Consider the following 26,873-nt stretch of genomic DNA (forward strand, 5'->3'; position numbering starts at 1 on the left):
CAACCTATTTTTCACTAGACGTACGCAGGCACACGAGTTTCTAGTACACCTTACATAGTGTTATTCAGAGTCAGTATGATGCAAAGGGTTATGCAAGACGTAGAAGAACCCAACAATAGTAAAAACTGCACCTTTCCAAGAGTACTGGGAGATGACTTTCTCTGAGTCCACACTCACTGGTCCGTAGAAGAGACCAGTATTCACTTGAGGATTACAGGAGCTCTGAATGTGACTATTTCCTTAAAATACTTGTTTCCTGATCTACCAATCCCTTCCTAAACTAGGATATGAATTATTTTTTTGAGTAATCATTTATCACCAACTATCAAAGATATAGATAAAAGAATCTAAAATGTCGACCTACAAAAATGTCGCCCAGTTAAACTTTGATCCCACCACAGTATGACTGGAAGAAGATAGAGATCTCTGCATAATCGTTCAACGATATAGCTTAGCCGACATAACACCTTTGAGAATTCTACTGATAATAAGAGTTAAAATACCATAAAATGTGTGATTTCTTCTTTTAGCTCAATAATATCAACCTTAAAATTGTTATAACTTTTCCAATACAACTATGGGTACGCTATCCAAAATGTCCTCTGGACTTTATTTTTAAAATCACATTATTCTTCCAGTCATATTTTATACATTCGGCAAAAACTAAATTGTTATCTTTACCAGTTTTTCTGTAAACCAGATTTCAAGATGGCTAACTGTACATTTTATTCTGAAATGCCTATAGTTTTTTTGTCGAACTAAAAAGAAAAGATTTATTTTTTTCTTTTCTTTAGAAAAGACATATTAAACTGTCATGACTGTAAAATATTTTTTTTATATCAGTCGATACGCAATTGAAAATAAATCGATTGCACAATCTACCTTAAGAGGCAGCAAGAGCTGGTCTGTGGTGATGCTAAAGGCTTAGTTATAGTTGGACATTAGGATAACTATGGAAAATTTAATTCTTTTACAAATTGGATTTTTATTTAAGCAGATATTATAAATGTAAGTACACTGTAGGTATTATATAGCATGGCCAGGAATAACTGTTCAGAAAATCAGTTGAATAATTGATATTTCATAAACTTATGTGGCCAAGTCTATGGCCACATTTTAAGTTTTACTCGTATTTCCTACCTACGGTTCAGATCAGCATTTCTTTACTGAGTAGGCCAACATCAAGGCCAATATATTTACTGTTTCAGCACTGTCTTCATTCTGGTGAGACGGAAAACTTTCAAGGAAGTTATATTGTTATACGACTCGCTGCACGGGCCTGTTTATGGCCTCTTAGTGGGAGGGCCTCTAATCTGAGATCTGCGAGGTCGTTTTTTGCAATTGCGAGGTCACCTCATCGTGTCGGCCATCAGGATAGAACCTGAATCTTTTCAACTCATCAAGGGTTTTTACAACATGAAGCCATCTTGTCAGAATATAATACGTAGTTTTTATATTCCGAAAGTTGAAGAAGTCACATTTTTTATCATTTTTGTCAGTGTTATCATATTGATTGCTCGTTTAAAACTGTTAAATTTCATGACTATGTTGCCTTAGAGAACCAGTTCGAATACAAGGAAGGTCGTTCACATCAGGTTATGTGACAGATTTAAAGACCTTGATAACAATTTCGTAACATTTAAATTTCTTTATAGTTCAGGGCCCGAGAGCCGAGATCTAATTTATAATATACATGCACACAAATTGTATAAGCACACAGCTTAGTTTTTCATTAAATCGATAGAACAATTTTACCAGAATGAAACATTGATCGTGAACCACGTTATTAAAGTTCAGGGCGAAATAGAAGACTATTTAAAGGATTTAAAATCCAGATATTCTCCACTAGTTATACAATGTTTAGCCTAACACACTTAAAACCAAACGTTAAACGTAGCCTCATAAGTTTAAATTAAATCCATATCGGTCAATGAGATAAAGACCTACGGTACTAGTTAAAAACTCGACTTTTAGCTTCTTTTATGTCGTCAATTGACGCTGATACGATTATTTAGGAATCTGACGACCTGTTAAGTGAGTAAAACTAAAAAATATTATATATGAACGAACTTATAATTTCATATATTATTTAATCCGTTTTATACTCTACCAGTGTCTGATTATCGCTGGAAATTCCTCTGCAAATTTCATAAAAACTATATTCTACGTAACTTATATTCTTATTACGCAAATTGCACCGTGCCACTCAGATTATTATTAAATCTCTTAATGTAACTCTCAATATCGGAGTTTGAAGTTTCAAAAATATGATTCATATATTATGCTTTAGGTGAACATATCTATAAGAAAAAGAAAGAACGGTCATCAATGATTATAAATAAGCACGTGAATGTGAAGGATTGGCTAAAGCAGGTTTATTTTGTAGTGGGCTATATGTTCAGTTTTTAACCGTCCTTAAAATTATCTGTGTTTATATGTTTTTGCTAAGCCAATTTAAACTTTTCAACAATATAAAATCTTCTTGTAGATTATGCATTTTTTAAGTGGACTAGTTGCATAGTGGGCGGAAACATATTGCATTTAAAATCATTATATTTTTAAATTCCCACTAAGATTGTAATAAAAGTGTATGGCAATGAATTTTAACAGATACAAAAATACTTGTAAAATTCTAACTAAAACATGGAGCGTAAGAAATGGATAATTGAAATATACGTAATCACTAACCATGCGTCCTAAAGTAGTCCTATTGGCTGCACCAATGCACTACGATTATTGGTGCATATGCGTGCACTAATAATAAATTGCTTTGTTACTAATTGTGAGCTATGATCAAATTTTCAAGTCTTTGCGACTTTAGTTTAAAATCTATTACAAATCTTTTACTTATCAGAGACACAAAAAAGTTACACACATTTTAAAATACACACGTTTATAGTACATTTAATCACAACAGGATCAAATCCAGGTCATGTGAAAATTTAACGTTTCGTAAGGTAATTAAGTTAAACTTAAAAAAAAAAACTGAAAACATTAAGTTTATTTTAATTTACAAAACGAAGTTCGAACTGTAAAATAATGTTTTTATTTATTGTGAACAAGCTCTCTTAATTTTTTTCTTTAGAATATTCATATTCTATCACATATACTGAATAATACAGGTTATTCTTGTAATATGTAGCAACAAACTATTGCCTTCAATCTTGTGTAATAATAAAAGCAAACTAATATATATATATATATATATATATATATATATATATATATATATATATATATATATATATATATATATATATATATATATATATATATATTATTACCAAGTGAGTCTAAACACTAATGATTTATATTATCCTACAGTTTTTATCCAAAAGTGATTATTAAAACAAATAGTTTTTAGTTGATTTTGTTTAAATTATTAACTGACAAGTGGCGATACGAAAATAAAGAAATTTCACATTATTGCAATTAAAAATAAAAATAAATTTGAAGGGCAATTTATTAAGTACGTAGGAAATACCGACAGAGAGAGTTTATTAAGCACTCGACGGTTCTATACACTCATTCAATATTTGTATAGACATTTACTTCTTAAATACAGCTTCAGATATGTTAAATATTGGTGACGCTCAAATACTGTATCGAACTATACTGTATAGTATTTGAATACTGTAGTACGTATGTAACAGTTACAGCCGCATTTACAGGCTGTAAACACAAAAGGGCTGCATATACTCTTAACTTTAATACTCAGCATTCCGATCAGTCCTATTCACTAACAATGTTGTACTCATTTCTCAACACATAAGGAAAACTATGCAACAGCTTCGTACTTGGTAAAGTGACGTTGGGAAAGACGAGATTGCTTGATCACACTTTACGTGCGTTGTATGCTGCAGCTGCCTGAAGAAGCTTAGGGGAGGTTCCATAGACATCAGCCGATGGTGAAGAAGGTTTCATCCTACCTTGGGTTCTCACCAGTTCCGCGTTACTTTTGAAGTTTCAAAGCGTGTACAAACAAGTCGCCATTTCCAGTCGTAACAATTACGTCTGAGTGGGACGACAAGTATTAGGATTTAAATACTGTTATTATTTTTATTCAATTAGGATGAGAAGCTGAGTAAACATCTTACTATCCTTGTTCATATAAGAACTTCTGCGCAGTTTTCGACGAGAAGATATTCAGGGCGGGTAAGACTGAGGTTTGGGCCGCCTCCTGCCGAGGTCTCATGATACCACCATAAGAAAGGATATAGGGCTATTTTCTATGTCACCTTGAAATTATTTTTTTCAGATTCTATTAGCCAAAATTGCCAGGGGACCCCTTTACGTTTATGCTTGAATAAACCTTTAACACCAAGGGAGTCTCCAATCGCTGTTAGTGATTTGCTGTTCCTCAGTATGAACATGTATTGAGTTTCGCAGGTAACACGTTGAGTCGTTGCATGTTGCTATAGTCAATGTAGGCTGTTCTACTGGCAGGTATAAACCTAGTACATTCCACTTGATGTGAAGTGGCTAGAACGATGAACGGTTTGGGGATTTTTTTTAACTGAGGGAAAATCTGGATCTAGATTTGAGTTCCACGCCACGGTTACTTCAAAGAATTCACAGAGTTTTTCAATGTAGCCATATCATTTTTATCTGGATGACACAGAAGACGACCACAGCTGTGGGGATGTATGGGGTCAGTCAGTCTGATCACCCGTCCCAAATGTTACAGCTGGGTAAATTTAAATGAGTCAGAGTTTTTGGTGCTAATATCCTTTCTATCACTCCTTTCCTCTTTTTGGTATTGCAAACCCTGCTCTTGTTTGTATCCGTTTATTTGGTTAATAGTATAAAAAGTCACACTCTATTTTCAGAGAGTTTTTTACCGTCAGTGGCATTAATTTATAAAAGGGCGTATCAAACTTATCGAACCAGTGACCTCTCTTCATTTACCGTAGGACTACTGAAATCTATTTTTAATACTAGGAAATTCGAGCTAACAGGTTATAGTAAGTGAGCCAGAAGGTCTTGTTCTAAATTATATTCATGAACCCACAATGTATTTTAACAAGTGGGATATCAAAGCATTTTCCAAACACTTTCTTTCCGTACACGCTCCCATATATCTAACGATGATTACGAGCAGTGTAAAATGCAGCGTAGTAGCACCAGGAAAAGTCGTCCACCGTGAAATAGTTATGGAATAGCGTGTTGTGAAGCAGCAGAGGAAGAGGAGATGGTGAAGAGAGGGGATCGCCACAACAATGGTCTAGTAGAGAAGAGAGGGGGAAGAGGAACGGAGGTAGTCTTCCAGTCTCCTTCACTCTTCCGACCGGACCTGGTATGTACAACTTTGCCCAAATACAAATCACACGTTATTCTTAATAACTATAAGTATTATAGATTTTGACATTGAACCCATAAGATAGCTAAATCAATTCTGTCTTAACCTTCACATATTTGCATCAAAAACATAAATATTTTCATTACTTATAGAACAGTTGGAATTGTTTTCAGACGATCCAAATATATATATTAACATTTTAATTATAATGACAATGATGTACGTACTATATTCGCACATTTATAAGCGAAGAATTAAAAGAACTACGAATGTCACTGTACAACTAAGAATATTTATTTAAATTTTCCCTTGTTGCGAGATTTTGGTTCTAAATGTACAAAAATTACAAAGTAATATTTATTACACCTTGTTACTTAAACACCAAAACATCTAATCTGGCGGACAACAGTTTTTTCAGTGTTTAAAATCAATGTCAAGTTTAGTTATTTTAAATATTGTCAACGATTATTTTGTGAATACAAATTAGAAACAGTTTTTTCTACAAATTAAAGCCAGTTACCATATTATCTTTGAATACATACTCCCCTTATTAATGTCTAATTTCATAATCAATTCTGGCACGAAATGCATGCAAAAACTTTGTATTGAAATAGCCTCTTATCCCTATACGTCAACAATACTCAATACCCTTTTAACTCATTATTGTATAGGTAGAATTTGAATAACGTTCTATTGGTACAACACATGGATGATGTTAAAATGTTAAACCTTATCTCTATAGTTCCAAACTTTGTATAATTGTCTTAATCCCGTTTAAGGTGGCGCAATCGTCATTCGGGTGGTTGATTTTTTTATTTCAATTTTGTACCCACGATAAAGTGTTGGTATTTAAGGTAAGGGGCATTTTGTATTCTGAGCTACAGAAAAATGTTAAAGACAAGGATGAGTGTTTTACAGTATTCTACATGAAAGATAGCTGAAAACAATAGCATGTTTCTTGTAGCTAAAACTTTCATTTTTTTGAGGACGATTGTATTTATTTAAGAGGTAAGGTAATGAAATATTTTATGTGTGTGTGTGTGTGTGTGTGTGTGTGTGTGTGTGTGTGTGTGTGTGTGTGTGTGTGTTTGTGTGTACAATAAATAAAATTATAATTTCCTGATGTCATGGCACTCATTGTACACTATTAAATACATACTGTACAAAATCCACATTCTTATCTTCAGCCAGTCTTCCTTGGGCCTGATTACACAATTTCTCTGAATGTCTTCTTTAAATGCTCATAAATCCTCAAGGTGTGTTTACTTTTTTATTTTTGTCGTCTTTAGAAAAGGTATTCCGAGCAATGTACAAATTCTATATCTAGGCGTAAATAGCCGTCGAATATTTACAAACAGTCAGTGTTTTAAGTATCGTGCTATACGAGCCGTATGTAAATATATCAGAGTTATAACTGACAAATGGAACCATCAAAATCCAAATAAACTTAACGAAACAAAATGGAATCTGTCAAGATGAATAAATAGGGAAATAAAGGAGAGCATGAAGAGGCTTCAAGATTTCTATCATGTATAGACTGGCGGACCCACAAAATTGAAGGATAAATATATAAAAAAATGAAAAAATAAAAACAATTAATATTGAAAACTAAGTCTAATCATGCCAGAAAATCGATAGCCACGGCAATCCTATGGTGGGAACCTGAAGGATTATCAATAGTTAGTAGTCCTTGTTATTTGATATGGAAGTGCGAGAGATAGGGTTCAGTGGCAAAACGATTTAATATAATTGCAAACACTTTAAATGATTCCATTCAATTTCAATCTAGCATCTAATAAAAGCTGAAAATTCCCGTCTTCCACCATTTTCACTTTATGAGCCTGTGGAAGACTGCTAAGTAGATGCATTTTTTAAACAATGAATGCAATTAAGTCACTAAAAATAGTAAGTTTACTTTTATATAACATTAGTAATCGTCATTTTTCAAAGATTTTGCACTTTAACTTTCTACACACAACGTAGCTATGGTAGGAAGAGCTGAATGTGGGAATTTAAGAAATGAAGCAATAAAAGGAAGGTGAACTGCAGCTAAATTCAACATTCAAACTCCAATTTTCTCCCATTTTAAAATTTCTTTTAAATTCTTTCATATACCAAGGTTTATTTCCGACTGATCTTAAAACATCTATAACTATTTCTATTTCGAAGACAAAAAGTCCCAATTTTTTAGATTTCAGACAAATTTTAATAACCCCTACATTCGCTAAGATGTTAGACAAAAATATCATGCACAACCGATTATACAGCTTTCTAGAACAAAAGAAAGTGATTTTTCCTTCGCAGTCTAGTTTCCTATTCAATTTCGCTACAATTATGGCCACTTCGTCTTTTCTTAGAAAAATTATAACTGTCGCTGAATTTGAAGACCTCAGTGAAGGCCTCTTCTACGATCTGACAAAAGCTTTCGACGTTGTCAACCACAAGATCTTATTGTACAAACTTCATAATTATGGTATCAATGGGATCATATTAGATTGGCTTCAATCTTATTTAATAAATCGAATCCAATGCGTCTAAATCATTAAAAATGGCCAACCCCACAGGTCGTAAATTTTCAACATTAAAACTCGGAGCACCGCAGGGTTCCATTTTAGGTCCCCTCCTCTTTACTCTTTACATCAATGACTTGTCTGCTCTTCTTCTGTCCTCAGGCGGCACATTCCAAAATTAGTTATCAATAACCCTTTACCCACATGATACTAACTTGTTATTTGGCTAAATCATATATAGCCATAAGGTTTGCGAAATGACTCATCAATTGCATCGAATAACTTTGATTCCACAGTTCAATTTTAACCAGACTGGATCGAAGAAAGTAAGCTTACATTGATTATGACTAAAACCGAAGCTTATATTTTATCAGAATCACAATACATTTGTCAATTTATTTTCCTCGCTATTACAATTTATCTCGCATACTAAATTTATAGTAATAAATCAGCCCCGAACGTTGTAGTTTTCGGCAAACACCTGAAATGCCGCCTGGCTGAAAAGCTTTATCATAGTATACAAGATGCTCTTGAGGAGACCACCAATCTAGTTCCCAGCATTTAGTAATGCCCAATTATAATGTATTATCTATGTACGGATCTGTTGATTTTATTATTGTAAAAATTATTGATGTCGGGTACAGAATATATTTTTAGTTGCCATTGTGTGAATAAGCGAATTTGAAGTTATATGAAAAGGCTGTGAGTAATTATTTCATTTCTCTAACTAAAGACTGATTGCACCTCCTTAATTCAAGTGATTACGTTCTTACTCATTACATCATTTCTGAAGTTTTGGGTAACATTCTGCATGGACCTGGATGAATACAAATCATTACAGTGCCCAATGAAAGTCTATTTTTATAACAAATCTTGTTTTAAATTACTTGATTTCTCGAGTCTAAATCCCGTGCGGATGTAGCTCGACAGTCGAAACAAACCGGTCTGCTATAGGATCACATCTGGAAGATACCATTCTACCCACCCACACCTACTACTAGACATGCATGTCCTTGAAATATTGACTGTAATGCCGACACTATATTTTCGACTTATCGCACACAAGATTTAAAGATATTAATCGTATATTCAGCTTGTTATATTTCGGAAGATATTTCAACGATAGAAAACAATATACATTTCAATATGGACGCATAGTAAAATGTAATATTTATTTTGTGAACATTTTTATTTATTTTTAATTGTTTTATTTTTGTTTTGGTTTGATTCATTATAAAATAAATTAACGAAATACATTACATTCCAATTGATATTTGTGGATAAACTAGGCTTACATATACGTTAGCTAATTATCATAATTGTGAAAGAAATTAAGGCTGTGTACTGGCGTCCACGTTGAGTTTTGTCCAGAGAATATTGTTAAACTATAAAACTTTTTTTAATCGTAAACTATTTTTTTTCCGTATTGTTTTGTATTGCAGCTTTTCCCCCAAATGCTTTCGGATTACTTGATTTTTTTATTAGTTATTCAACAAAAATCTCATAAGTTTTAAAATTAAACACTAGGTAGTGATAAAACTTCAAAAGGAATTTTATGGGGTACGTACAAAATCTTTACCATTATTTAACAAAAGAGATCTTGTGAAAGTCTGCGTTCAAAACAAAAGAAAAATAGTTCGTGATTTAAAATTCTTCTTATGATCCATAAATAATAGATAGTTTCAGTATAACCCGCTTCTCAATTTCACAGTGCTTCAGTTCTATTTTTGTCAATAATCTATTTATATTTACGTATATTAGAGCCAAATTCCCTCAGTAAATATATTTTATTATCAAAACACCTATCATCAATAACGTTCGTAAACAAACGAATCGTGCTTTGGTGACTTTGGAGAAAGAATGTCAAGAGAACGTGACTACAATTATTTAGACTAAACTAACAGATACCCGCCGCTTCGCACACGGATTCCTGTAGAATAGTGGAAACGTCATAGACATATCCTTTTTAAATGGCAATCCAAACATTTCTTAGATATGTAATGGGCACTGGAAGATATTCCAATTTCTTTATCCATTTTAGAGTTGTAATTCAAGAACAGGATTTCGGAGTGCTAAAATCGGAGAGTAAAACAGGTGTTACACACCCACAATATACGGGTAACTTGAATTATTGTGAAACATTCCATGATATTAGACAGAATAGCTTCACCGATCTCAGTAACACTTGAACTATTTTAGAGCAGTGTAGAGTAATCATAAAAATAGAGTCTGTAGCTTTCTTAATCAAAGCATATATAATGTATGGTGTACTAATATTATAGAGCTCTATGATAATTGTGAAACACCCTTTTTAGGGTACCCACATTGCATAAGCATAACACTTTGGAAGCCCTTTAGACAAAGCCTTATAATCGGATGTATTTCAAAACCACAAAAGGCACACCTAGAGTGTAGATATTAAACACGTATATAAAATAATAGTTTTAAATATCTGAAATCACTGTACAAAAGGCACTCTAAAAACAATGATTACGTAATACCCAGTAAAATTTAATTTTTTAACAGTCATTGCTATGCCCCTGTGGAAAGCTCGTTAGCCTAAATGATTAGTTTCCCAATTTGTTAATAAACATACATAGTACGATGTATGTAAACCGGATTATTACTGTTTTAATGAACTAAGATCCTTTAGTTAGTGTAAATTTCAAATGCGCACTAATGATATTTTGATTACACTAAAACAGCTTGGTTTGATCCCAACAGAATTCTTTCACGTCCACCGGAAGAAGAAAGTCTGTGTTGTAATGACCGTCTGAATAGAAGCAGGTCGACACGAAGTCTATTGTTCCGAAATCGACTTAGAAACGCTGTTCTCAGATCGTAACCAAGACTGATCTCTCAGTAAATAGCTACCTCAAGGAAACAATGAATAGCCATCCATTCATCATTCATACTTGAAGGCTCAACTCATCCGTGTGTTTGTACTCGTCTGCATATTTACCGATGTTAAACGTTTCAAGGTTTGAAAGACGATTAGGTTTGAAACCCTAAATTGACAAAACGAATTTTTTTTTTTTTTACATTGTAAATTATTAAAATTATCAAACCGAGTTGATTCTTTGAAACCTTTTGTATAGTTTCATGGAAATTGAATTGTAATTAGTTATTAAATAAGGTTCTCGGGCCTAAACAACAACAGCAATCAGTTTCCAAGGCACATTTTCTTTGTCTACTCTTAATCATCAATGGCACATCTCAAGATCGAATCACGACAATGATAAACCCCTTCCGCCTAACTTCATCTATTGCGGAGGACAAGTAACTCGAGAGTAGAAATATAATCACAGTAATGAATTAACTTTAAATAGGCTGAAGAAGGCTATAGTGAAACAGCTGTACATCTATTCAACCTGGTATATTTGTACTGGAAGGTTTCTTGAGAGCACGATACCACAGTGAGTGAAGAGTGAAAATATGAATCAGGTCGGAGTTGGAGAGATTGACGGAAGGAAGGTCGGAGTGCGTTCGAAAGCCGTGATGGGTCACCACTAGCGGTCTTGCACAGTGAATGTTGGTCCAGCCAAACTTTCACTCAGCCTTACATTGGCTGTGTGTACTGAATGTTTCGATGCGATATCGTAATACAGGCCCCGGAACATTGTATGTCTCTAGCAAGCTTTTTAGCAATTTCAAACATAAAATATAACAAAAATGCTCACTTTTTATACCCTACAGTAAACAATTGTTCTTAGCCGAACTTCTACAAAATTCTTCTGAAACCCCTACATTAACAGAGACTTATGGAAATTCCCAGATAGTCCGACCTTCATAATTCCAACTCACTTTTGGACTTTGCGCCACTGTTTAAACTATACAATTTTTTAATCTAACCTTAGGTGAGAGTGTTCTTTTATATAAATTGATGTTTTACCAAAAAGTTACCTCTTTATTCCAATTTTTTCATATTTAAGGCCACCAAATCACTGATTAAACTATGATAAGAAGGTTAATCCAGATTAAATTACATAAAGGTCAAATGATCTAAAGCGACCGTTCTGACTAAAGGTTCCAGTTGATGTCTGTGTTATTGTGTAATTTCCTACACACTTGGGGTTTGTTATCCGTAAATTTTAATTTTTTTTTAACCCGAGTGCAATTTTAGATCTAGAAATACTATTTTTAATTTAATACAGCCTTTAGTTACACAATAAAGTACATTAAAATCCGTTCGTATTCCAAAAACAAAACCTTGGGATAATTTAATTAATGCTAGCCTTATTTGCTTCCTCCTGGAAAAATATTGAAACTCTATGCTCTTTCTTCATCCCCATCCACAAAACTGCTATATATACAAATATGGGCAAGCTAAGGGTTTTTTCCAATTTTTAGAGTATAAGTTTATGTCATTTTTATGTAAGAAGTAAATTTCATGTTTATAGTGCCCACTACTTTGTTTCAGTGGATTAATTCATAAATCACTAATGTAGCACCTAATGTTGATATTCAATAAACTCAGTATTATAGTAATGAGAAAATGTGAATCCTCAATATTTACATTAAACATGGTGTAATAAATCTGTAATTATCAATTGTCAGAAATACCTGATAAATATTTTGCTTCGACATAATCATTGCTTTGATTACAATCCAGTGCACTTGTAACTATAATTGCGTAGACTCCTTGAGTAAGAAATAAATTTGATATAGGCTAATTAAGGTTAGTGATAGCAATTTGCCAGGTGGTTACAATTTGTGGTGGAGTCGGTTACAAACAGTAGTTGCCTCACTGCTCGCCAGAGTGTGCTGGGATCGTTGCGATACCGCGGACATGCCGGGTTATATACACTTTAGGTGATATAACGGACCCTGCTCTCCAGCTACGGGCGCTGACTCGCTTGCGCAACCATTGTTGATAAGATCAGCTGATACCTGACAACAATAGTGTAGAACTCAGATCTCTGTCAGGTCATGTATCAAGTGTGAAGTTATAACAATATATGACTTCTTATGTAGAGGGATTATGTTGATGTTACGAAAGGACAAAGCAATCAACTATGCTCTTATTCCTCCAAGATCAGTGGCTTATATTTTGTTTAATAAAATTACTTGGAGCCAAATTTTATTCTATTACTATTATTATTGAGATGAGACGCAAACGTATCTACAAAAATACGTTATGATAATTTTATAACTTTAATAAAGGAAGAGTGTAGGTAGCCAGCCTTGTTACCAGCTAAAAAAAGGCTGTTTTTAATCACGTATAACAATTTAATACACAATTCAAACCAAATAATCCGTTCCCAATAGAATTTTCATTTATTTGCACTTCAGTGTCATTTACATAGTTTCATATCGTCGAAGGGTTTAGATAAACTTCCGATGACATAATAATAGTTTTCATCACTAGGAGTAAAAGTGGTTGTTTGTGGTACGTAATCATTTGTTACAAATACGGTAAATAGCCGAAAGAAACTTTTGCTCCGTGGTCAAACTAAACTTATACATTATTTTAGTCATAATCATAACCTTGATTATTCATAATCAACGGTCATACTGGCAAATTAAAAAAGTTGTTTTGTACAGTAACTTCTACTGAAACTAAGACAAAACTTGAGGACAGGTCACTGAAAAAATTTAAACTGTGCCCCAGCTTATTTTTAAGATCCTTGTTAAAAGGTTACGAAAAACGTTCAGTTCATGAACTAAGTTGAGGTATCAAAAACAGCTGTTATTTACACAGTATTATTTAAAACAAATTGAAAATTCAAGAAGTCAGTTGAATTACAAGAATATCACCGATGACAGATACTATCTAGTTATATATTTTCTTTCCTCCTGAATCCTTTTATATTTTTAATGTGAACAAAAAATATTAAAAACTTGTCATATCAGGGCTAGCTATACCAGAACAACATTAACAGCCTTGACCAGATATTTAGCCTTGAATTCCCTTGGACTTGTTTCATAAGGAAAATACGCAAATATTCAGTTATAAACTTGATAACTAGTATTAGTATGCCATCATTTAAATGCTTATACTAATTATCAATGATTGTGGTGTTTATTATTATCGTGTGTTATTAATGTTGTTCTACATTATACGCTAAGTAATGGTGTAGATTGAAGAAGAAGGTATTTAAAAGTCTTCAGTTTCTCATCGCATCTTCAAGGTGCTGCAATCTGTTTTGGTTGAGTTAATTTTTATGTTGTCAAATTTTCAGAAGACAATAAATAGGCTATATGTTAGTTTGTCGAATACTCCCCGATAATCTATAGATATTTGACGTGTACAGTTTGTCAATGTTTCTAATCAAACACAAGGAAATTTGCATGATTTAATTAGAACATGATTTTACAGTAATAATTTACATTTACATTTTAATAAAATACGACTTCAGAAAGTTATATATTTCATAGATAAACACCTGTAACTCAATCATATTTGACATAGCCTAAATATTACTTCCAGCCCACATCGTTATCTTCAGCCATTGTGGTCAGCCTGATTATCACATAGTCATATAAACCAAGCGCTATTTTATATGCCTACAGTTTCTATGGGATTATCAAACAGTTTTTCCTTAATTTTTATCTTTAGAACGGGTATCCGATTCCGCTAAAAAAATTTTAGGTGGTAGGTTTTAGGTGATATTTAAACATCGTTTTGCCATATTTTCTTATGCCAGCAATAAATCACATCTACATCATTTCTAATGTTTTGTATAAAATCCTTTCAAACACGTAAGATCAGAAACATATTTTTATATCAATACCCTATATTGTAAAATATTACGTGTTTAATTACTGGATTATGAAATGTTTTCTAATATATTATTCAGTGGTGTAATTAACCAGTAGTGTATTAATTTGGCGGCTAATTCAATATAATCTTATTTTATTGACAACGTTTTTACGTGAAAGCTATGTAAGAATGGAAACATTTTCCACAATATGCAATTAAAGTTACACAAATTACGTTGAAGGTAAGATAATTATTACACTATTGTATAGATTGGGCTGTTGAATTTGATATGTCTATAATTTTGTAGGAATAACAAGTTTCAAGTATCTAGGAATTTCTATCTAGAATTATCGTACAGACGGACAGACAACGACACGATTTTAAGAAGGATACGTCGGATCCTTGATAATCACTATAAGACGAATATTGATTGAATAGATTAAAAGTAGGTTTATATAATATAAAATTCGTCAAAAGACAATAAATTACAGCCAAGCTACGCATCAGTGTTGGAAAGTATTGAAAATAGTTTTAGATACATTTACTTTAAAGATAGAATAACTTACATGTATTATTTCATTTTTAGTCTTGGATTATTAAATGGTGGTGCATTTATAAATGTAAATATATTATTTCATGTACATATAGTAGTATGAAAAATTAAACTCTAGTAGTGTATTTACGTTGTTGGTTGGTACGTAACATTGTAATTCCGCACTATGGTGATTACAACTCTGTGGTTAGCAATTGTCGTTTCTCGTTGCCGAGTCCATTTACCTGAATGATCTACTATTGTGATTATATGCCTGCAAACCGCATTAGTCTCAGAGGGCCCGCGGATCAAGAGGACGCACTACTACCAACCCTTCCCAGTACCAAAGAACTTCTGCAATAGTTAACACATACTCAATTGGCGTCAACAACCCATGTATTCCGTTAATGCTGAGGTGGGGGACGAGGCACTATCAAACCCCTTCTAGCTGTTACTCTTTCAAAACAATCCGACTGATTGTTAATGTTGTCAATTGCCCAATGAGATAAGTTAAAGGGTGACGACTATGACAGTGTATCTGGGGAAACAGTGTATCGACTGTATCTGAATCATTGGAAAGCGCCGTATCAAACCTTGCTGTAGGAAAATCTATGAACTCTAAATACACTCGACTGTGTTCTTCGATGTACTATTAAACGGTAAACGCCAAGCATTGAGTATTGTTATAAGATTTAAGCGAGAAAGTTACGCAGTAAGGCAGCATTTACGTCCAGTCATTCCACTATTATAAGCGAGCTTTCTCCCACCGCGGAGGGAGGGTTAAATGCAAGCCAATGGCCTTTTGTGTTTATGCGAAGTCAGTGTTTTGCAATGCTACAGGCTGACTGGCTTCTTGGTCTGGCGCTTATAAACAACGGACAAGCTTTGAAATCAGTTATCAAATTTTGAATAGTACTTGGAGATAGAATCTAGTTAAGATTTAACGTTCTTCAAGTACTATATAAATATATAATATCCATAACAGTTTTTTTTAATATGATCAGAAGCTTCAAGAGCATTAGTGTATTATACATCTCGAGTTTTTGTAAGAAAATTTATTTGCTCTATGCCCGAGATGAACAACTCAAAATTATCATATTGCAATCTTATCTTATGGTACTTGAAATCACATGTAACGAACCCATATCAACTAAGTCCAACGTATTTTACAAAAAATATATATCGGCATTATAAAACAACGGCGTGTTTTCTTATTTTAGGACTCATATTTTGTTTTTAATAATAGTCTAAACCATCTTCTTCCACGCATAACAACTAACATTACAGTCAGCCTAAATATATCTGGAAACTATCACCATAGGTCTTCCAAATATTAATAAATTTCCTTTTCAATTGAAGCTTTCTATTTGTTTTGACAAAACACAGGGTGAGTGGTTACCGTCTCAGCTTATTGCCCCAGGATCCGGATTCAAATCCTAATTCGGACATAGCATTTGTACAAGCTAACTATAATAATCTGAGCGTATGTTTAAAACTATTCCAGCTAGAGATTTGTGTATGTACTATGGGAAATTCAATGTACCAAATCTTTCTAGAACAGATGAAATAATAGGTTTCGAAATTTTTAAATAAAAACTCAGAGAATAAATTACACCTAATTTTTGATGAGATAAGGTATCTTGGGTACAAAATCAACAAAACTGGCATCTTTCCCAAAAACGAACGAGTATAAGCTATTCGAGATCAACCCATTCCAAAATTTTATAAAATTGCGCTCAAGGTTAAGCAGGTGGTGCATAGCTTTATTGCTTTTGATTACGATACTAAGTGTATTCCAGGAGCTGTAATTTAGGAGCAGACGCGCTGTCCGTTCCTGTAACTACATCTGAAAACATCAGCTTTGAACAAGAGGATGCCAACATGATATGTCAGATATTAAACTTGAATCTAGATGAACTGCTGGTAATAAGAAACATTCTAAAAAAACCTAACTAGACCTATACATGAATTAACGACAAAAAAAATATTGTCACTGGTTTAGAGAGGGGATGGCCTAAAAAAGATACATTTATCTGAAGATTGGATAAATTTCTATGACAAATTATTTGGATTATAATTTTAAAATGGAATTTTAATGTGACATAACCCAACCGTGTAATCGTTTCATCTAATTTGAGGAAACAAATACTACAAAGCACTCACGAAGGACATTACGGAGTAGTAGCAATAAAATCATATGCAAGACATTCCATATAGTGGTTAAACATAGATAGTGACATAGAGAAGAAAATGAAAACTTATATTGTATACCTTGTCAAACATAAAAAAATTAAAATCAGAAACACACCTAACTTATGGAATACCCAATAGTCCGTGGGATCGGGCCAGTTAGACTTTTTGGGTTCATTTGGAAATAAAATGTGGATTATCGTTATTGATGCATATTTAAGAGGGTTGAACGTGTTTCTAATGACAGAAAAAAATCATTCAGAATCCAGGATTACCTATCTCAAACTACTGAATATTGTAAATTGGTAATGGGCAATGGATAGTGATTTACTTCAAATGAATTTAAGAAGCTTATCAAAGATAACATCACGCACGTTCGAGATTCCCCTTATCAAGGCCACATTAATGGAATGACCGAAAGTGTTATACAAACTTTTCAAATATAATAGTTCTCAGCAAAACACGATGTTTACAATTCAACTCATAGATTGAAATCGTTTCTTTTTGTTTATTGTACAAGATTACACTCATAAACTATGCGTGCACCGGCCGCAATCAAATTAGGATCTGCTGAAACCGAGCTTTGAATCAAGAATAGAATGTATCAATTCAGATAATAGTCATACCATGATCTACATTCAAGGGAAAGAAGTTTTGGACAATTGGAGACTGTATGGATCAAAATACATCCAAAATCGAATTGGATACAAGGTACAATCACGAACAAAACTGGACCATTACGATATATAGTTATCATTAATGAACCGAACCACCGTCAACATGTGGTGATCCGGGGTATAAACTATGAAGACAAAACCACAAATTCTAATGGCTAAAAATCTGGTAACCCTGAACAGCATAACATGAATACAAGAACAAGAAGGAACTTACAACATCCAAGACACATAATGAGAGATCAATTTGTACAATAAAAATGAAATACATTTGGTGGGGGAGATGTAAGTTACTATTCAAATAATCATATTGACTAGTTCTTATTCAGTATAACATAAGTTGTACTTGAAATGTTGATATGTTGTGGTTAGAAAAACATTACTGTAGGTTTTATGTATATGAAATAAAACTAGTTTCATTTGATTTGTTACTCTTGAATATTTTATAACATATTACTAACCCACGTATACCCAGTTCATTGATCAAATCGAGCATTTAGTTAACATGTTGTTTAACTTTTACGTGGTAAATACTGACTTTTGGACATATGCGGGCTAAAGTGATAATGTACTAGCACACAGTGTCAAATTCAATCAATATCGGACAGTCCACGAAATACGTTTTGTTAGTGGTGGAGATTTAAATGGAAACACTCCATACCACCACCAACCTCCTACCTGGGTATCGAACCAGTGAGCTCTCAGAGAGCTACAAAGGAAGTTACGTTTAGGCTTAACTATGAAAATATCGTTATCGGATGTCTGGGTCGTTAACTTATAATTATGGGACGGACAGATAAAATGTTAAAAGTGATTTAAAAGTATATTTCGTTTTGCTAGGTAAATTAACCAACAAAACGTAGAAAATAACCGGACGTTTCTTGTAGTAACATCGACAAGATAGAAATTGATGCAGTATGCTACAAAACAATTCAGAGTACAAACAATCGAACTTCCACTATCAACGAGATCACGGTCAACATCATTAACGTGTTTGTTAGATCCCACAGTTGTTCAGACTATTGTATGTGTTCTCAGACGGATATCTGCGCTAGAGGGCTGCCATCAGACGCGACGGTGACGGCCAGGATGGTGTCTAAAGATGACGTCATAACTATAAGGAGCTGGCTCTCCAAGCAAACTCACTTGCCACAAACAATAGGTAACATTAACTTTTTAATTTTTTACTTTTTTTAATGTTGTTTCTGTGTTAGGATACTTATGAAAATCGCCATAGGGCAAATAATGCAAATATACCTTAATTATATCACTTCTTATCTTTCCGTTTTTATTTTTGATTTCAATTTTTATTGATTTTTATTAATAGTTGTTGGGATTGTATATGGGTAATATAACTCAAATAATTGTTTTTGCCACTGTTTTACTCAAACTATACGTTGCTGTGATCAAAATAGAATTAATATTATAGCATAAATAGTACATTAGAGTTTCATTGTATTATTTATTAAGATGTTTAAAACACATGAATTGAAGTAAAAATTTGTGGTGTACACTCGTATTTACAAGAAATAACATCTTCTAAATCTTTTCCGTTTTGGTGTTAAAAAAATGAACCTATTTAACTTTTAAAATGTCAAACCTAAAAAAATTAAACATAACATTATGTACTTTAAAATATATTAACAAAATATTATATTATTCGGCAAAATAAAATAAAAATATTATTTATTAGTATTTTATGGAATGTAAATCGTATATTAAACCTAACATATTCTAATTTCTTATTTTTGTATGTTTTTCATTATCCAATGTATTTGTGTAAACAATCATTAATAAAATTCTACTTCGTAACAAGTATGAGAATCAGACACGGCTCGGCCGGTCTATGAGCACTTCTAGCTTTACTAGTTCAAGAACCATGCAGAGGTTTATTGTATAACTCACTGATTATTGTATTGGGTCTGTATATATTGTTTTGTTTTATTATACAGGGTGTCCAAAAAGTCCCGGGTCAGTTAAATATTTTTCAAAATATTTAAAATAGAGCTACAAAACCTTACACAAAGTTACTGGACATAAAAATCTATTTTATCACATATTCAGTGTTCCGCTACTTCCTCAGCGGGGGGCCCGCTAGCAGTCAGAAGAAAATCTTAAATGTAAGCACAGGTTGATATGCATATCAAATAAAAGGTCTTTATTAGTAGAGTACAGAGCCGCAAACTCGATCTCAAACGGATAACCGAGTCAAAAATGACAGCCGTTCAAAGATGGCTTGAGTTTGCAACTTTGGTTAATGTAAAAAATAAACTGATGAGCTTTTTGATTTTGACTTAACTAACCCAAAACTGTTTACAATTAATTGTTGTTGTAGAATAATAAGTTTCGTTATTTCTGAGAGGGATCGGAGTTTTGGGTTAGTAAAGTTAAAATCAAAAAGCTCACCAGTTTATTTTTTACATTAACCTAAGTTGCAAACTCAAGCCATCTTTGAAGGGCTGTCATTTTTGATTCGGTTATCCGTTTGAGGTCGAGTTTGCGGCTCTGTACTCTACTAATAAAGACCTTTTATTTGATATGCATATCAACCTATGCTTACATTTAAGATTTTCTTCTGACTCCTGGCGGCCCGCCCCCCTGAGGAAGTAGCGGATCACTGAATATGTGATAAAATTAATTTTTATGTCCAGTAACTTTGTGTAAGGTTTTGTAGCTCTATTTTAAATATTTTGAAAAATATTTAACCGACCCGGGACTTTTTGGACACCCTGTATACATGTAAGCGTGTTATACTTTTCGACCACTACAAAACTTTCTCTTTCGATTTCTATTAACACCAAGTAATAAATTACCAATTAGAATAGTATATTTTCAGTTCATAATTCATTATGCTAAATTGTGTTTTTACAGTTCTCTTGGGATTGAACGAGTGTTTTTATTTACAGTAAAACTCCAAATAAAAAAGTGTAGAGCATAATTCACTCAAGAAATATCACACACCTTCGGGGACTATTATCACGATGCCATGGAAGATATTACGATATAAAAGAAAATATCTAGTCTGTCCCATCATATCATGTTCTTACTGGATTTATCATTCTCGGCCGGGAACTATCATGCTTACACGGAAAGTCGCCCGGAAGACACTGGCAAACTTCTCGGTTTTGTAGCTTCTTAGACTTATTATATGCAGTAATACATCACTTTCACTCTATTGCTAAGCAGTAGAACGATTATCAATCTCTTAAAGATTCTCATCCCAGAATATTGGAACTGTAAGAGATAAATCTCTCAAAAGTTAGGTTTACAAGTTTTAGTTTAAAATTCAATTTTGTAATATATAATAAGTCAGTTTAAATTGCAACAAACAGAATTCTAAATAATAATAATAATGAAACGTGTAACAGACGATGGGCTACTACGAAGGTTTGTGCACTGTTGTGACGGAAGTCTCGAACGCACCAAGACTGCTTTGGAGTTGTTCTTCTGTCTCAGAGCAGATGCGCCGGAGTTCTTCAAGGACAGGGATCCCGCAATGCCTAGGGTCCAGAACGTCTTCAACCTCATGTGAGTGTCCTGTAGTAAGAGGGAAAAGACATCTAAAAAGAAGTATATGATTTTGCCTTTAGTAACCTATGTGTAATGTTACCAATAAGCATAGAAACATTTAGAGGAGACTTTTTCATCTATCCTATACGAGAAGAGAATATGAGATCCTATCAACGAATGAATTGGATTAAACCATTTCTAATACTTAAAAGTTCAATTCTAATTTACCGCCATCTCTAAGTTAGCGACATATGTTTTCTATTAATTTATGGTTAAATGATGTTTTCATTATAGAAAATTTTTATAATATTCAGTTTCATTTTTTTATTTGATAAAATATGAGTATTGTAGTAAGAATCATGTTTTACACTCTTTTGTATTATCTCACTGGCTTGGCGCTTTCAAGACGATCAATAATGTTAAAATATAATAATTAGCTCTACTTATGGGTTTTGGTACATGAATTAAAAGAGACTTAGCTTCTTTCAAGTTAAATTATATAATTTATTACTATACTAAGAATGACAAATTATTTCAAAACTATTATAAAATACAAATACGACATCTTTTTTTTACGTAAAAAAGATGTATTTTGGTGTTTTTTTTTAGTCAGCACAAATGCAGCTGTTGTCTTCTGTGTTGTTTTTAAGTGTTTTTTCAAGTGATGGATATCCCACACGGGCCTTGCCTTTGGGATATACCTAATTTATTTCACTACAAAATTATGTTATTTTATTGTTAATTATTCTAGTTTTTTTTTAGGATATTGTACTTAATTGTTTAGAATAATTATACTGTGCTTAATTTTCTTTTAGTATTAGTACTTTACTGTTATTTGTATGTATTATGTAAAAAAAGTGAAATAAATTTCTTTTTGAATTGAATTGAAATACGATACCACAGCAAAATATTATTCACTATACAATACGGCATGATCATAAAATAACGGGATCATTAAACGTTGTTTGTATTGGTAATTGTGAGGATGCAGTGCCGAAATTCACCTCACAGAAATTTGTTTATATTTGGGGTTGATTAAAATCACAGAATTAATATTGATTTTATAGACAATTCGTTCAAAAATTAAATGTCTACACGTCAACAATTTTTTTTAAAATTGTATATTCATTATAAAGTAAAAGTATAACAGATATATGTAACTGTCATACTATACATACCGTATAAGCTTACGTAACATGTCAGGAACAACATTCAATGTTCTTTTCTATTTATATAAGTACCAAAAAAGAATGAAAAACTACCGCGTCTCTTTATCTCACTGTTAAAAAATTAATTAGATTACGCTAACTACTATGCATTTAGCTTTGTGTCTTCAACACAATCTTTCTGATGATTAAAAAATAAATCAGATTCTTTAAAACAAAAAACAAAAAAAATAATAGGAGAGAAGGAGTGCAGATTTTACATACACACATTTTCATTCCATTTTTTGCCCTTAGAGATCTCCTGCCGCTGCCTAAAGTGACCCCGGAGGGTTACCGCTGTTTTCTCTACCGTTTGGCTGATCCGGACCCTGACAAATTCCACTTCGTGGACTACGTCAAAACTTTTTTCATGGTAGGAGACACGCGCATACGCTCAGAGACTGAACTGGTGGCAGGAGAAGTTCCTATCTTCGATATGACGGGGTACACACTCAGACACCTCACCAGGTTACCGTTGCCTGCGCTGAGGAAGTACATGCAGTATACACAGGTCAGTTGGTAAACATACTTAAATGGTTAAGATTTGAATTTCCATTGTCTACGCCAGTTATGTAATATATACTGTTCTATGGTGTAGGAGGCTCACCCAGTGAAGTTGAGACAGATCCACATCATCAACGCCGTTCCCTTGCTGGACAAGGTCCTCACTTTCATCCGACCCTTCATGAAGAGTGAGGTGGCCGCCATGGTGCGTGATAAACATATATCCACCTCTACCTTCATTCCTTTATTTTTATCTTATATAGACTCGTCCTTATCTTATTCAGGAAAGTTGCAAATAAAAATTATTGATTGAGACGAACATGTTTTACTGACAGTTTTTTTGTTTTTACTTTTCCGACAGATTCACGTACATCCCGTGGGCTCTGATAGTTTGTACAAGTTCGTTCCGAGAGAGATACTGCCCGACGAGTACGGCGGAATAGCTGGTCCTGCCAAGGAAATAAAAGGTGATTATGATGATATTGCAAGTTAAGCTCTTATTTTGTGCAGATTGCATAAATTTAAGTGGTGAACATAATTATCAATAAGCCTTTAAATAATTAATGCAGCTTATTGTGTACATTTTTCAATCATAAAGGGACTCCGAAAACAACTTTGAACGCACACTGTCTATTAACATGTTTTTAAATCTTACAACATTCCAACTCGTCAGTTGTGAGTCGAGTCTGAGACTTTCAATAGGGGTGGCAAACACAAACGTGTTGACCAGTAAAGTTGAAGTGTTTGTAGTTAGACGTAGCGGTTCAACAATATGTTCATGTTCTTAATTCGTTTTCTTAAAATACACTACTTCTACTCTGTGCTGGATTGTGACCAAATAGATTCAAATATTATCAACAACATAGTTTATAATGCCTATGTGCCTATTCTCTGAGATGAGAGTCGGTGCTCAAGTATCAAAATCGACTTCGTGGCAGTTCAATGGACATTTTGTTAAGTTTTTACAGTTTTTACAGTTTTTTTTTTTTTTTTTTTTTTTTGAAAAGGGAAAGAACTGGTGTGATGAACAGATCACGTTAGTCATTTAATGTCAAAGCACATTTCATTATAAAATATTGGATTATATCAGATGTTTGGTTCGTTATGTACGTCGCATTTTATGCTCTAATAGTATTTAAAGAAAACAAATTAAGATCTTATACGTTTCTGTATATAAAACTCTTCTGAAGGAAATGTATATTGTACTTTGTAAACCAGTATAAAAGGATTTTTCGCTTTACACAGTGAAAGTTGTTTGCATTGGCCTTAGCTTGAAAATAAAACACAGCTTGGTTGTGGAGCACAGTAATTGATAACTTTAAGTTTAAATAACTGCTCCTATTCCTTAGTCCAATGAAAATTTCGAGAAAACAATACACCGTAAAATGTTTAAGAATTAGCTACAATTATACAAACGAATTTCAGTATGTTTAAATCATGCCTTGTCATAAACAGAAAAGAAAATTATTCCTTGTACGTTAATCAAATAAACTTAAATCAAACACATGTGGTCGAAAATCTTAGAGTAAACCTAACCATACATATACACTAACCTCAAAAGTCAACGCATGAAGGTAAATAGATACATTGCGAAGATTTACCTTTAAGCATTAGAGCACCATGAGAACCAAAATAAACTATATCAAGAATTTCTTTAACGTCAACTTTATCTTAATCTAAGGAAATTTATTATTTTTGCAGCCAATAGGTGGACGCGTTGTTAGGCTTTTACAAATTTAAATAATTTAACAAGGATTCTGAGTATTTCTCAATATACAAGTATATTAGTTATTAAAATCCTAGCCATCTCAAATGTTTTAAAAAAGCATTTTAAAATATTTTTGAAGACAGAGTATACTATATATCTTTTTATAACGTGATATATTCTTGTTTTGACATAGAGCGATGGAAGAAGAAAGTGGAAGCAGAAAGAGACTGGTTTGCATTGAACGAGTGGATGGCAGACGAAAGTAAAAGGGTTGGCAAGAGGAATGCAGATCTTCGCCCGCCAATGGAAGGTTCCTTTCGGTCTCTGTCCATCGATTGACTCTGTTAGAAGCCTTGTGTGAACTCTATGTCTGAGACTGATTAAAATTGGTCTCATTGTAAATAATATTTGCTGATATACTCGTTTGTTAGTGTTTTCTTTTATATTCTCTACAACGAGCTACATAGCTTCTATATTTTAAGAAAGGTTATTATGAAACACAGATCCTAAACCTTAATGGTTGCAAATTTATCATATGTTATAATAATAAAGGGATCATCATGCACGCCTACAAAATTAACATTTTTATAACATGAAACTGCAATTAAACTCTCGGAAAATTTAAACATTACGTATGCAAGTCTTTTCAATTTTTAAAATACTGTATATATATATATAATATATATATATATATATATATATATATATATATATATATATATATATATATAAGACTTTATATATATTATCATCAATATAAATTATTCATCAAACATATTATAATCTACGCCATCATACACATATTATAAACATTACGCACAGAACCAGTCAATATGAAAACATCTAATCTACATAAGGATGAATTAATTAATTAAACAATAACATTCCTGATACAATAGAAACAGAAAGCAAGTTGAGTAAATTGAAAACATTATTTATTAAAGCGAATAATATACAACACTGAACATTTTATATCAGAATCGACATTTTATATCTAGTATAGCTTTAGAATATAGTATTTATAAATTTAAAAATTAATAATATATTTAATATTTATAAGCCCATTTAATTGTACATTGTCGTAACGATAGATTTTATTGATTTATAGCCGGACAAGGTGACTGTTTCAACATGTAAACAATGGGTACAAACGTTTTATAATGTATAATTAAGAGTTATACTAACAATATATTAGTGCATACCATAATCTTGGTTCATAGGCTTACGGGCTTCATGGGCTTTTTACTAATTACAAATTACTTAAAGAGTTAATTTATTTAATCTTTCCTGAATGTATTTAAGATTTTAACAACATTTCAGGGAACTTTTATGAGATCAACTTAAACCTTCTGATTATTTTCAGACTTTTAAATACATTTTAGTCATAAATTTAACAAATTCCTACATTAAAACAATTCGAGGATTCTACTTACTTACTTGAAAATATACATAAAACCATAAACGATTGAATGATTGTATCTAGTTAACTGACGAGTCACGTTGTGTACAAGCTCTCCCTTCAGCTTCCTTCCTCTTGGCATATCTCTTGCTTAATATAAATTCTATCATTAAGTAAATTTATTGTACATCTTGTCACTGTCTTCTAAACTACTTACTTTGGTTTTCAAATATTTCAAACATGAAGAATCTATACCAGAGATGCCTGTTCCTATATTACTAGTAAAATTTTTTGGAATATCTCGTATGTAAAAGTCAAAACTTTGGATTTCCTAATATCGTTATAAGCGACTAGAAAAGGGGGAAATATGCCAAACCAAATTGTAGTTGTTGTGCGATACTTATATTTTTCTCCATCGCTAAATGTATTTGCTCCATACAAAATTATAATTCAGCTGTTTTAAGAGTTATCGGCGCTATCTTGAACTAGTCCTTCAATGATATTGTTATGGAATTATAATAGCTACAAATCAACAATTCAAAAATTTGTCTAACCATTTATACATTTTTGAACGTCTCAAAAATCGTTGAATATAATGTTGTATTTTCCTGAAGTAAAAGCATTGTATAAGAAATTACC

The 26,873-nt window shown here is 32.7% G+C and overlaps 1 protein-coding gene across 1 annotated transcript; it reads left to right on the top strand.

Moving 5' to 3' along the window:
- The first annotated feature begins 5,191 nt into the window (after nt 1-5,191).
- On the top strand, nt 5,192-25,260 carry LOC124369780 (alpha-tocopherol transfer protein-like). The gene is made up of 7 exons (XM_046827871.1): nt 5,192-5,296; nt 18,947-19,070; nt 21,277-21,436; nt 22,879-23,134; nt 23,222-23,332; nt 23,489-23,594; nt 25,029-25,260. The coding sequence occupies exons 1-7, from the start codon at nt 5,192-5,194 to the stop codon at nt 25,172-25,174; spliced, it is 1,008 nt and encodes a 335-aa protein (XP_046683827.1). The 3' UTR covers nt 25,175-25,260.
- Nucleotides 25,261-26,873: the final 1,613 nt, after the last annotated feature.

Source organism: Homalodisca vitripennis, chromosome 1 (assembly GCF_021130785.1).
Source record: "Homalodisca vitripennis isolate AUS2020 chromosome 1, UT_GWSS_2.1, whole genome shotgun sequence".
Classification (NCBI taxonomy): domain Eukaryota; kingdom Metazoa; phylum Arthropoda; class Insecta; order Hemiptera; family Cicadellidae; genus Homalodisca; species Homalodisca vitripennis.

What these genes read in the sequence shown, in the direction of transcription:
- LOC124369780 (XM_046827871.1), top strand. Translation starts at nt 5,192, where the DNA reads ATGGTGAAGAGAGGGGATCGCCACAACAATGGTCTAGTAGAGAAGAGA. An exon ending in CAGAACGTCTTCAACCTCAT is followed by an intron (nt 21,437 to 22,878) that starts GTGAGTGTCCTG and finishes TTTTGCCCTTAG; the next exon opens with AGATCTCCTGCCGCTGCCTA. An exon ending in AGTACATGCAGTATACACAG is followed by an intron (nt 23,135 to 23,221) that starts GTCAGTTGGTAA and finishes TCTATGGTGTAG; the next exon opens with GAGGCTCACCCAGTGAAGTT.